Source organism: Papilio machaon, chromosome 26 (genome assembly GCF_912999745.1).
Source record: "Papilio machaon chromosome 26, ilPapMach1.1, whole genome shotgun sequence".
Taxonomy (NCBI): Eukaryota; Metazoa; Arthropoda; class Insecta; order Lepidoptera; family Papilionidae; genus Papilio; species Papilio machaon.
Window position 1 is genome coordinate 3,925,453 of NC_060011.1, and position 13,166 is coordinate 3,938,618.

The following is a 13,166-nucleotide window of genomic DNA, read 5'->3' on the forward strand; positions in this document are numbered from 1 at the left end:
AGCCAAAAGTAGTATTTAATTATTTCTCTAACATTGTAAATTTAGGCCTCGAGAGAAATTTATTTCTAAACAAAATTTATTAGGGGGGCAATAGTCATGTTCATCCTGAAAAATGGGACATGGATCCAAAAAGGTTGAGAAACACTGATTTAGAGGGTTTTCATGACATTATTTGGTTACTTTTTAGTGCATTTTGTTTGAGATTGTTTTCGTTTTTATATAATTTAATTTGTTGATTAATTATAGAAGTAAGGTAAGATGGTAAGGAAATAGATGAATACGAAAAAAAACCACTATATAATTTCTAATAAAAAATATATTACAAGAAATGATTTAAAAACATTTCATGGTAAAATTCTTTTTCATTTCAACTTCTATATCCTCGTCGCTCTTTCCTTTGGTCTCTGGCAGTAAGAAGAGACTAAAGACGAAACCAAAGAGATTGAGTCCGGCGAAGAAGAAGAAAGTAGAGTAATATCCTAAGTACATGGATATCTGGCCGTAGATGATGAGCTGCATGAAGGACATGAACCAAGAGTATGTAACCACCAAACCCATTACCTTCGCACGAATCTGGAAAAAGAAATTTCCAATTTTAAATTGCTTTACATAATATAGTAGTTTTCATCGCCATTTACCTGTCCTTGTCCCTATGTAAGGTCGACACAGTATATATTACTCTTCCTCCGCAGGCCGCAGCGCATCGTGGCGGTGCGCGCATGCATGGCCTACCGCACGGTTGGCCATGCAGCGGCCTGCGCTTTGGCCGGCACTCCCCCGTGGGAGATAGAAGCGGGTGTGCTGGCCGAAGCGTACCGGGAGCGGGCCGAGCAGAGAGCTCGGGGCGAAGCCCCGGCTCCAGAGGAGCTCGCCCGGTCCCGGGCGGAGAGAAAGCGAATGACCATAGAGCTGTGGGCTGCTGGCCTAGCGGACGCCAAATACGGCGCCCGCACCATAGAGGCCATACGCCCACAGCTCTCGGACTGGTGCGGGAGGCGCCACGGCGCGATGAATTACAGACTTTCACAGATCCTTACAGGTCATGGCTGCTTCGGGCGGTACCTTTGCCGAATACAAAGAGAAGAGACGACGTCGTGCCACGAGTGCGGCGCTGATGAGGACACCGCGCAACACACCCTTCAGGTATGTACAGCGTGGTCCGAAGAGCGCCGCACTCTGGTAGCGGCGATTGGTGATGACCTCTCACTCCCAGGCGTAATTCGCGCCATGCTGGGCAGTGAGGGGTCATGGGAGGCGGTTTCCTCCTTCTGCGAAATTGTAATTTCGCAGAAGGAGGAAAGGGAGCGAGAGCGCGAGGATAATCCCCTCGCGCCCCCGCTCAGACGCAGGAGAGTGGGGAGAAGGAGGCGGGGTTTCGCCGCCGTACTTCTCCCCACAAACCATGCGTGAGAGGGAGGCCCCTTCAGGGCGATAACGCAGGCGGGGCCACGGAAGAAAGCTAAAGCGTTCCCGTGGCGCCCGCCATAATGCGTTAGAGGGCAGTCAGGTTTTAGTGGGTATTCCGGTCACCTTCTGTGGCCGGCGAGTCCCACACTCCCTACGCCATTGCACAGCCCGGCGTAGGCGTGCGTAAACGCATTTCCTGACTATAAAAAAAAAAATTAAAAAAAAAAAAAAAAAAAAAGTATATATTACTCTTCCATACTAATCAGGCAACATCGCTATCAGGCTTAATCTGAATTCATTTCCTTCTCTCGCGTATCTGTCCATACCCTGTCGCACGATCCATTCAAATTTCTTCGGTCCTCCTGTACATTTGTAGCCAAGTCTTTTTATATGAAAAGGTGGCAAACGAGCAAACGGTCACCTGAAGTCGTCGAAATAGCAAGGCGCCATTGCCCATGGACATTCGCAAATACAGATGCATTGCCTACCTTTAATCAACAGAGGAGGGGACGAACAGAAAGAGGACATTTCCCCTACCCATGAGTCCCCTCTTTCGCCAATTCCACTTCCCCTTCTTATCCTTTCCTAATAAGAAAATATTGTGAAGGGGAAGAGGACTAAAATTAGGCCTTCGGCACCATACTCATCAGACGAAATGCGGAATTGCTTCCACTTCACGCCTGTCTTCTGTGTGGTCGTGGTATTTCACTGGGCGAGCCGGCCAATTCGTCCAACAGATATTGTTTTTTTTGGCGTTTACCACATTTATGTACTATAAGTCTAGTACTAAGTCAAGTCTATAATACGATAACCTTTTGATTCTCAATTTTTCCAATACTAGCGCTACTTACAAACGTCACACCAAACATCCATTTTAACATAAGCATCTCATATGCGCATAAAATCTCCGATCATCTGAAACGTCGTCATACGCTTACATTTTGGAATCCCTCCTCGAAAATAGCGACTACTGATTGTGTTTCTCAGCAAAATGTTTTGTGAATAAAACTTAGAGACAAAGACAAGAACAAAAGATATAGTGTCAAAACAGATGTCTACTTTATTCTTAGTATCTACTTCCATGTAGCTGATAGACTGGCACGTGTGGCAGAACGCAACCAACATTCGGAGCTGCTATTTCTACTAGCCCCACTTTTATTGTACTAAACTATAGACAAATTCAAAAAATTCAACAACAATATTTGTTGGGTGCACGAATTGGCCGGATCGACCGGTGAAATACCACGACCACACAGAAGACAGGCGTGAAGTGGAAGCAATTCCGCGTTTCGTCTGATGAGTGTGGTGCCGGAGGCCTAATTTTAGTCCTTTTTCACTTCCCACCCTTTTCTTATTAGGAAAGGATGGGAAGGGATTTGGCAGAAGAGGGGACGCATAGGAAGGGGAAATATTCTCTCTCTGTGCGTCCCCTTCTCCGTTGATTAAAGATAGGGAACGCATCTGCATTTGCGAATGTCTATGGGCAACGGTCGCCTCGCTATTGCGGCGAATCCAGGTGGCCGTTTGCTCGTTTGCCACCTTATGATATAAAAAAAATTAAAAAAATAACATACCTGAAAGTTTAATATCTCCGTCATAATGATAAACGGCAAGGGTGAGACGCCGGTCGCGTAGCCAAAAACGATGCCAACCATGGCTAGGACAGGTAACCAGCTGGGCGGGCTGATACCGCTGGACTGGAGGAGTAGTGCCACTCCCAGAGCACCCATAGACAATACGGATAGCATGAAGCAGAGTCCCAGGAGTGGCTGGAAGACCAGAGACTGATTGAAGGCGATTGTTTAAAGAACAATAGTAATAGAAGAGGGAACTTGCTTTATTTCTGCTTATGTTTATTGCCCTAATTTTCTGAATTCGTCGATTTTTTTTTGATTTGGGAACTTTTGCTCTGCAATAAGTAAATGTAGTAAAAGTTGTTTATAGGATAGGTAATGTAGTGTAGGTAAGTATTTAGTATTACGAGCCCCTCGATGGGGGAGGTATAGTGAGCTGATGATGATGAATAAGTATTATTATTATGGTATTATTACAGATTATACAACAACACTATTGTGTAATTTAAAATATTTTAGATTCTTTTAAATGATAAATATTTTCTCGCAAAGTTTGCAAATTTGAAACTCCAATGACATCATACATGTTTAATCAGTGCTTACTTATTTGTGGAAAACTCGTGTTTTGCTTTTTATAAATCATTTTACTTCTTACTAATATTATAGATGTATGGATGGATGGATGTTTCTTCAAAAGTATCTCCGGAACGGCTCTACAGATCTTGATGAAATTTGGCACAGGTGTAGAAAATAAGAACACATTGGCTAATTAATACGTTTTTTTTTTTTTCCGCGCGGACGGATTCGCGGGCGACAGCTAGTATTATGTAATCAAAGTTCGTGTTAGTTTTTATTGTATTATATTAATTTTAAAAATAACATAAGTAATATGTAATTTAAAATATATTTTATCATAATTCCGTAGGTGCGGTCTATATTTTGTATAACAAATAACTGAAAAACATCGACAAAAAAATCTAGCTAAAAAAAACATAAACAGAACAAATACAATCGGTGCAAGAGAAACCCTCTCTTAACATTAGATTATAGTTTAAGGTTTTACAAAGTTTATTTTACAAGTTTTACCTTTCGTCCAAACTTCTCGACTGTGGCCATCAGTACCAGTGTTCCAATGATCATCATAACAGGAAAGCTCAACGATTGCAAATCAGGGCTGATGCTGTACTGGATCCCGCTGGCAGCGAGGGTACTAGCACCATATGTGACGACTGACACAGCACCGTTCGTCGCGTGTACAGTTATTATCAAGAGGATCAGAATGACTATCCGACGCCAGTTGTTATTCTGTACTGTACCAGCAAAAACAGAAGTAATTAGTTAGTTATTTATAAAGTAAGTACAGAACAATCACGACCATTATCTGAAGGTTAAGTACTATTCTTTTCGAATTTCTTAGCGGTCCAATTTCATCTGCTACGCCTTGCTAAACCAAAAATTGTGTGTGCAGTGACTTGCGCGAAGTTAAGAGCCCCTAAGATATTTGAATACAGTAATATATAAGTATGTTTCTACTGAATTGAAGTACTTACTTATGGATAATAAAGAAATTTTTGGCACTGATTGATAATACATTTCTTGTTTCCTCATTACGTCAATTTCTTTTTGAACTGTTTCACTGTCAACTTCCAAACCTCGGAGATAAGCTATCGTCTTTGCAGCTTCCTGGAATAGCATCAAATATCAGTAGAAGAATACAAAATACAACATTACTTTGCCTAATTAATTACATGTTTATACAAGTAAATAAAATCGAAATAAATTAAAAAAAAAACTTTTTAAAAATAAGATTTTAGTATGGTTATGGGATATATTCTTCGATGAACCATAATGAAATAGTCTACAAACCTCAAATTTGCCCTTCTTTATTAGAAACGCTGGCGATTCAGGTGCTTTCAACATTAAAACAATAACCATGATGGACATTGAAAGCGCAATCCATAGAACAGTGAAGTAATCGAGGAAAATTCCAATGGTATACATGAGCAAAACTCCTACATTCTGCGCCATAATAAGAAGGGATCCGAGTAGACCGCGCATATTCTCCTGACTGATCTCTTTCACGTACATCGGGATGACTAGGAAGCACCCAGACGCACCAATCCCTGCGAGCGTTCGTGCGACAATCAGGCCAATGTGTGTCGGTGATGAGACTTTGATTATCCACGATAACTGCAATGGAAATAAATTAATCCATAGTCCATTTTATATGAAGACATCGTTAAACTAGTTTCAGTATCGTTAACGATCACCTAAACAGTCGCTTAGTGTTGATTTCACACGCTAAACCTATACACAGGCAGGCCTCCCGCAAGATGGACCGATGATCTGGTCAAGGTTGCGGGCATATCCTGGATGCGGGTTGCACTGGACCGATCACTGTGGCGATCTTTGGGGGAGGCCTTTGCCCAGCAGTGGGCTTTACGAGGCTGAATGGATGGAAACCTATACTAATTATCACACTTATTGAATACTACTACTATGGTATTTCCTTCTATTTCACATTTCAAATACACTTTTCCTCCTCTTCCTCTTTTATAAGAAAAGGGAGAAGGGGACTAAAATTAGGTGCTCGGCACACATATAGTGTAACTAGTTATCAACTTACCCCTTGGAAAACAGTGACACACATTGTGGCAGGTTGACGACCGTAACGGTCGGAGATGTACGTATAAAAAGGAACACTCAAAGTGGCCGACATGAACAAAATGCTCGCTACCAAATAGATCTCATTGTCAGAAAGACGTGCTCCAATAGGCGACGGATCAGACTGCAAGACTCTGGTCATTGGTGACATCCAGCCTGATTCTAGGCCATAAATAAATAATGTCAAATTCGCTGGAAAAAAAAATTAAATTTAATGGAATCTGAAAAGATTAGTAATTCACTTCCCTACATAGGATGTTTATATATAACTGCTTCCCCGCGGCGTCAAACTGCGACCAACGCGTTGACGTTATGCTTTTTTTTATTTTAGGATAATGTGGCAAACAAACAAACGGCCACTTAAATTCGACGACAAAGCGTAACGACCGTTGCCTATAATATTCACAATTGCAGATGCGCTGCCTACGTAAATTCGTAATTTACCTATTAAAGCCCAAATCCATTGCACTCTTGTATGTCCTACGCGTTCCACAGAGTGTTCTACCTTTTCTAACATTTTAACACAAAAAATAACACAATATAATTTAACTAAATCAGTCTTAAAATTGAAATAAAACTAAGTGCAAATTTAAAATTTTAAATGTAACTCATTATTTCACACACAATAATTATTTTAGAACAATCGAAACAACAACCATACGCGAGATAAGAATCTTTTATAATCGTAATATTTTATATATACAGGATGTTATATTTGTGGAGCGATAAAATTGGGTAATTTACCTCTTAAAGTAAACTGATCGTGATAAGAGTGTAATATAAACGTATGCATAGCCAAAGTATTCATTGATCTCCCTAATGATTACATTAAAGTGTAATTTTTATAGTACAACTAGCTGTCGACCGCGACTCTGTCCGCGCGCAGTTAAAAAAACTAAATGGGGGGGGGTATGAAAAATAGATGTTGGCCGATTCTCAGACCTACTGAATATGCTCACAAAATTTCATGAGAATCGGTCAAGCCGTTTCGGAGGAGTACGGGAACGAACATTGTGACACGAGAATTTTATATATTAGATGTATAAAATGACAGTGACTCATTAATTGTCACTCTGACCAGAGTAACCGCTTAGTTAACTCCACATATTATACCAGAAATTAACAAACGAGGAAGCCATCACTTGGTATCACCAAAATATCGAAATTACCTCTGCCTATTGACATCTGATATAAGTTGGTAGGGTATTTGGTTGTTTTGCAAAAAAATTGCTCTTAAAATGTTTGTTGATACGAGAGATGTAATAAATCATTATAACTCTGTAAATAAAAAAAATCATGAATTATGATGAAAGGTATTGGAGAAAAGGTCTATGGCAGCTCGGGCAAAATACGAAACTGAGAAGATGACCGTTTTTTATTACCATAACTATACTTGTATAAATCTATGATTGAGTTCATAAAACTAATCAATGTTACAGTAGCCCTATTTTATGAAATACGAGACTAAAATGAAGTACGTCAAGAGCTTAACTAACCGTCTATAATATAATACACTGAAAAAGCTCTAGGTGTTAGTTTTAACACAAAATATTCTTATGAACATCCTTTAATATTCCACATTAACATGCCTAGATATGAAATCAGTAGACAAACATTTGGAATGGAAAAACTTCTATATTCAAATATAGAAACGAAGTCACTTCACACACGACGAATCTGTTAATTTAATAGTGAAGAATTGATTTCTACTACAAAAATGTCATGACTTAGTTGTGCTGCGAGAAGTAGGAGAATCTTTGCAGAGTCCATTTCTCTCTGGTGCAAGGAAAAGGGATAGGGATAAAGATGCTATTGTTTTCACCCTAAAAACAATTAAGAGCAATATGGACATTACGTTCACGGGAATTTCCTAAATTAATGAAGTAACATGAAGACAATTAAATGCTGAATAAAAAATATTCTAGATAAGGCAGTAACTGGATCAAAATAAATTATACCAATAAATCCTTCTTAATATCTCAAAATAAAAAATAAAAAAAATTCAAGCAAATAATTATTTAATAAAATTTTCTAAAACAATTATTGACAAAAGAGTAACAATGTATCGTGATTTTTTTAAAGTTTTTAGCAACAATAACGAAATTTTTGACGTCAAACGTAAATCCGAACAAATACATAATGTGACAGGTTGATTTTGGGAAAAGATATATTTTTTATGATTAAACAACATTGAAAATGTTTGAACAACATTAGTTGTTTAAATATTAGCCATGTTTACTTTATACCTATATATCTACTTACTTGACTTTCGTAAAATTTTGTCAAGTTCACAGCTGCTCAAGAAAAATTGTAAAGTAGATATTTTTAGGTTATATTGCACACTTCAATCCTCTATCGTCTCTTGTCATTTCATTTTTCGTAAACCCAAAAATATTTGATGGTAAAGAAATATGATCGACAGCTTATTTGAAGTTCCTTGCGTAATTTTATCCTTCTCCAAAAGTCATAAAGTTCCTTAGTTTTGACTCTAAGGTTTTTTAGTCTAGACTTCTTATATAGAGTATTAGAGTACAAGGGTGTTAACACTTGTCTCTTAGTTTGGACACGTATACGCTACAAGCAAAATTAACACCAAAAAATCACCAAAAAGCTTTGCGTAGTAAATTAAACAATTGATAATCGTATCATCCTGTATATAGATATAACAAGTCTCGTGAGCGGACGGAAATAGTATACAAATAAAGGGGCTTACTACGTGAATTATTTATTACATACGTCTCGATTAAGTAAATGTCGTGTTTAGGTGTAAATATAAAATAAACTTTACTATCTTACGACGAATATTTTCCACTCTGATACTATTCTTGGGAACTACATATAATGTAAAGTTCACATTTTAATCCTCTAACATTCAGCGTCGGTTTCAGCGCTACCAGCGCCTTGGGCGACTGTTAAGAGTTATGAGAGAGATAGATTTCAAGGATTACGTGAGACTATGTAATTCGCAGACCCGTTGCCCCCTTTTCCAGTACTGCCCCCTCCCTCCATTTACATATGTTACTTAAAAATGTTTCTACCTTCATTTTTTGATTAAAAAAACACATTACACACAGTAATAATCATTCTGTTTGGAATAAAAAAAATAATTTTACTTCGAGACCCCCTCGTCATTGGATAGTCACCCACCTTCGTTCGCTTTGTATGAATAACTTTTAATCAAATTACGTTTTATCATATTGGTGAGATTACCGAGAAATCGTATGATTATTTCATTCAATTTCTCCATAATACTGGCATGAAAGGTTTCTAAATATGAGTAAGAAAACCTATACTGTGTACAATAGACGATGGTGTTTAAAAAACTAGAAGAAACAAGTACCCGGCTTATTATACCTAACCATTGTTCCTTGTATAAACATAATATTGCGTAAAACTGAAGAAATGCAATCGTTTCTCCGCCACTGAGCTTATGTGCTGTCTCAGACGTAATTTATTACATTTAATATGTAAAATATAATATAAAATGGATCGTGGATTTAGAATAGTTGTGTTCTTTATAGTTTTCTTTTATAAATTTTATAACTCAAAAGTTCAAACTGGTAAGCACATCTTGTTTATTTATTTTCTTAAAACGGCTAAAAAAAAGGTAAGGTTTGATTGTTTGTTTGCATTGAATTGGCTCCGAAACTACTGAATTGATTTGAAAAATTCTTTCCCTTTTGTGTAGTTACACTATACCCGGGTGACATATGTAGGTTACACTTATTACTAGATCTTTTATACCGGTAGTGGGTTTATGCGATTGACGTAAAAAGGAATTTCTGTTTCTATCAAACTAGCAAAATTTTAAATGCACTATTATTTATTAATTTACATAGTTTTCAGTAAAAACAAAAGATAACTACAAAATGTAACTAATTGAAAGTTATATGGTTTTATATACATACTAGCTGTCGTCCGCGACTCCGTCAGCCATCTAAACTTTCAAATTTATAATATTAGTAAGACAGTATTTATTGGTCATAAAGATTTAACAAATCATGCTTCACAGCATCGACAATTAAAGCGGATTTAGAATGCGAATTCCCGCCAAAAATGGAGGAAGATTTAACACACGTGAGAAGAAAAAGACTAACAACGGAGACTGGACTTGTCTGCTTAGAAGATTATCCGTACACCGTGTCAATAAGGTTCTAGAATTTTTTTAATACTTTTATTTTGAATTGTTCCAGAGTGGGAAGACAGATCTTACCGCCAAAGGGCTAGATCCCTGGCCTAGATTGTTACTATTAAAAGTGAATTTAAGAATTAATGGCGTGACATTTTCATATTTTAAACTTCTATTTTGTATTATAAGATACCAAAATTTATAGCGGTTCGTGGTTAGTTGACGGCGCATGAGTAAGCCGAGGTGGGAGCAAGTACAGGTTGAGGTTACAGCCGACACCTAAACTCATGTTCTTCACAGTGTTTTGTGCAAAATTTCGAGACGTTACAAAATTTTAATAGCACTGTAAAATACAGCGTTGTGCGTTTCATTAGCAGATACACATGTTAAAACCACGGGGTGTCGAACCCCGCCCCCTTTAAATAAGAATATGATATGCAGAATTTTTTAAACTCTCTCCTCAGTTTGACTTTGTTTACAAACATGACTTGTAAACTTGCCGACTTTCAATTGTCTTGTTGCGTAATTTCGCAAATGTTTGAACTTCAGATAACAACAATGTACTAACATTTAGGTTAGAACCACGATTCAAAATGCACTATGGTATGGGTGTCTATTTTTATACACCGATCTACTATAGACGTTACATAGGAATCTTAGAAATATATCCCATTCCAAATTAAAGAAATAAATCTTGAAAACAGAACAGTCCTACTATGATACTACTTTTAATTTTTGTTTTTTTTTATTACAAACTTATAAAATTATGCATTGTTGATAACTTGGAGCCATGTAAATTTCCATAATGTAAACCCAATCAATTTTGTATTACTACTCGGTAACCTCTGATGGATGATGATTACTGAGAAAGAAAAGAAGATAATGCATGAATTTCTCTTAATAGAAGAAAGAAAATCTTTTATAAACAAATAAATAAACAGTCTATAAAAAGCCACGTTATCTCTTGTATACTGAGTAATGTTATTCTATTTCCGACTAAATAAGTAATATATATCTTTTTGATAACATAAGAAGATATTTATAGGTTAAATAATTTCTTTGAAATCTTAAAATTAGCTTTATTAAAATAAAAATTATAACTTTATACTCAATTTTATCTTTCAACCTGACCAAAGGTTTATGTTTTTCGAGCGTATATCTAAAATTGCGTTTAGTCTAAATTGATACCTAAGTTTGAATCGACACTGTATATTGAGTTTACTCTGTAACTTAATTTATGATCGAATAGGCTAACGGCCTATTTAATAACTATGTCCAGAAGTTGGGTTCTGAATTAAATTTTTCTTAGGTAGCTCGGAACTCGGAACCCAATAAATTAGAGTACCACTGATATGAAGATTGAAATTTTCGATTTTAATCGTTATTCGGAGTTTTATAAGACTGTCAGTAGATCATTAATTTGTTTTTAATTATTATTACCTGTGCAAGTATAAACATTACTTGTGTGTACAGATTGCACGGCAAACACTGGTGCGGAGGAGCAATTGTAGGGAAGCAGTGGATTCTCACGGCGGCGCAGTGTTTTGATTAGTAAGTAATTATTCTATTATATGTACGATATCACAGCATTAATATAATAACCAACCAACCATAACCAACTAAATCCTATTTTCAACTAAGCGTTACAGCCGTTTTATATACGGTCTAAGTAACTATTTCCACTGATGGTGGCGGCGAAAAAGGGCCTAAAATTTTTCGAATATTTGGAAATGGACACTAAACTTTCCAACTCAGTCCATGAGTGCTGTAAAGTACTCAAACTCCAAAGTCGGGAAAAATTGATAAAGACGTTTATAATCCGTATAATTTTTCTGTAATATTAATCCTATCGCAATTCGTAGCGTATCAAAAGAAGAAGTGACGGTGCGCATGGGATCCGTGTTCCGTGACTTCGGCGGCCGTATCCTCGCGGTCACGAACGTCGAGAGACATCCAGACTACAAGATGGATCAGTATTATCCTGAACATAACCTTGCCATGGTCAAGGTAAGAATTGTTCATACTTTTACGTAAGAAAAAGTATAAATATATGACTGCAGATGGAATAAATAAGCGGCGGAAACACCGAGGTGATCATCGACGCCCATGGACATCCATACAGTATACAGGTCTTTTAGCTCTAGAACAATTACATAAAAACAATGGTTTTGAAATACCAAGGAGTTGCGTCATTTTATTCAGGCTCTTTTCTTTGAATTATGCATAATTATATGTTGACAGGTAAACGCCCCAATCACGTACAACAACAGAATACAAGCCGTAACTCTACCACTCGCTGAAACATCTCTGCCATTCATGTTTGGCGAAACAATAGTCACAGGATATGGATCTGTTGTGAGTATTTTTCTGAAGGTTTTATGTTCGTATTTTGTAAATTCCATTCCGTGTGCCTAGTACGAATAATTGCGACAAACGCCTTCATATCCTCATCGTTAATTATATCAATATTACTATGACATTTTAGTGTACTCTGCGCCCGATATAGGGGGCGCTGCACAAATTTTAATACAAATTTTGTCAAAAATGATACGACGGTGAATGTCAGAAATAATCGTGCTAGGCTCACAGACCTCCTGCAACTTAAACTATTGTACCGATTTGAATAAGTTTTAATAGGTCTAGTAATCGTCGGTTTATTAACCAATAAAGTGGTTCTTATGGTTTAAATCTTTGTACACAGGTGACCGGTCAGATCAGGGAAGGTGAGAATCAAGAGCTAAGACGCATGATAGTGCACGAAGTTCCACGTGCAGAATGCCGGTTGATGTATGGCAACGACTATCATCTGCAGCATGACCACATCTGTCTGCAGAGCGTCACTAGAGGGGTCGCCTTGTGCGCTGTTAGTACCATTTTTTTATAATAGAAAGCAAGCAAGTATATATTTATATATTTATAAATATTTTATATATATTTTTTGCAGGGCGACACTGGCGACCCAGCAGTGCATTTCAGCGGCATGAACCGTGCGGGCACGTTATACGGTATCGCTCTTTTCTCTGGCACAGAGGAGTGTGCTTACAAGTCTAAACCAGGAATATTCGCAAAGGTAAAATCTATTTATTCATCTCAAAGTCTTGTTAAGAAATGAAAACACTTAATTTCAATTTTAATGAATAAGAATGGTTACGTAAAACCTAGAGAAGCAGCTATTTTACTAAAAATAGTGAATAAATGTTATTTCCAGGTTTCCTTCAGCAGAACGTGGATTGAGAAAATACTAATCGGCAAACCAGAGCCTTTTGAAAGCGCTGACAGCGGCGAAAATGAAATACCGCTAGATATTATTAATACAGATTAAGTAAATTGTATCTTACAAATATAAGCTGTTTTATTACTAAAAAGTTGTTTTTTTCCTTCATACAAATGTT

The 13,166-nt window shown here is 37.2% G+C and overlaps 2 protein-coding genes across 2 annotated transcripts; one reads left to right on the forward strand and one right to left on the reverse strand.

The window, feature by feature from the left end:
- Nucleotides 1–351: 351 nt before the first annotated feature.
- LOC106714905 (facilitated trehalose transporter Tret1) lies at nucleotides 352–6,216 on the reverse strand (the record flags this gene model as incomplete). Its single annotated transcript, XM_014508031.2, has 7 exons — nucleotides 6,090–6,216; nucleotides 5,608–5,837; nucleotides 4,848–5,171; nucleotides 4,532–4,664; nucleotides 4,068–4,291; nucleotides 2,982–3,176; nucleotides 352–573 (listed from the first exon to the last, which is right to left on the reverse strand). Coding segments are annotated over exons 1-7 (1,401 nt in total), but the record flags the coding sequence as incomplete, so codon positions are not given.
- A 2,913-nt stretch (nucleotides 6,217–9,129) lies between these two features.
- On the forward strand, nucleotides 9,130–13,096 carry LOC106714915 (trypsin 3A1). Its single transcript, XM_045684377.1, has 8 exons — nucleotides 9,130–9,205; nucleotides 9,658–9,796; nucleotides 11,248–11,325; nucleotides 11,637–11,781; nucleotides 12,016–12,129; nucleotides 12,476–12,637; nucleotides 12,719–12,844; nucleotides 12,983–13,096. Exons 1-8 carry the CDS (start codon nucleotides 9,130–9,132, stop codon nucleotides 13,094–13,096), a joined length of 954 nt encoding a protein of 317 aa, XP_045540333.1.
- Nucleotides 13,097–13,166: the final 70 nt, after the last annotated feature.

Excerpts from the sequence above, each read along its gene's own strand:
- LOC106714915 (XM_045684377.1), top strand. The coding sequence starts at position 9,130 with ATGGATCGTGGATTTAGAATAGTTGTGTTCTTTATAGTTTTCTTTTAT. Across the intron at positions 9,206-9,657 it reads TAACTCAAAAGTTCAAACTG|CATCGACAATTAAAGCGGAT; the intron begins GTAAGCACATCT and ends CATGCTTCACAG. Across the intron at positions 12,845-12,982 it reads AACCAGGAATATTCGCAAAG|GTTTCCTTCAGCAGAACGTG; the intron begins GTAAAATCTATT and ends TGTTATTTCCAG.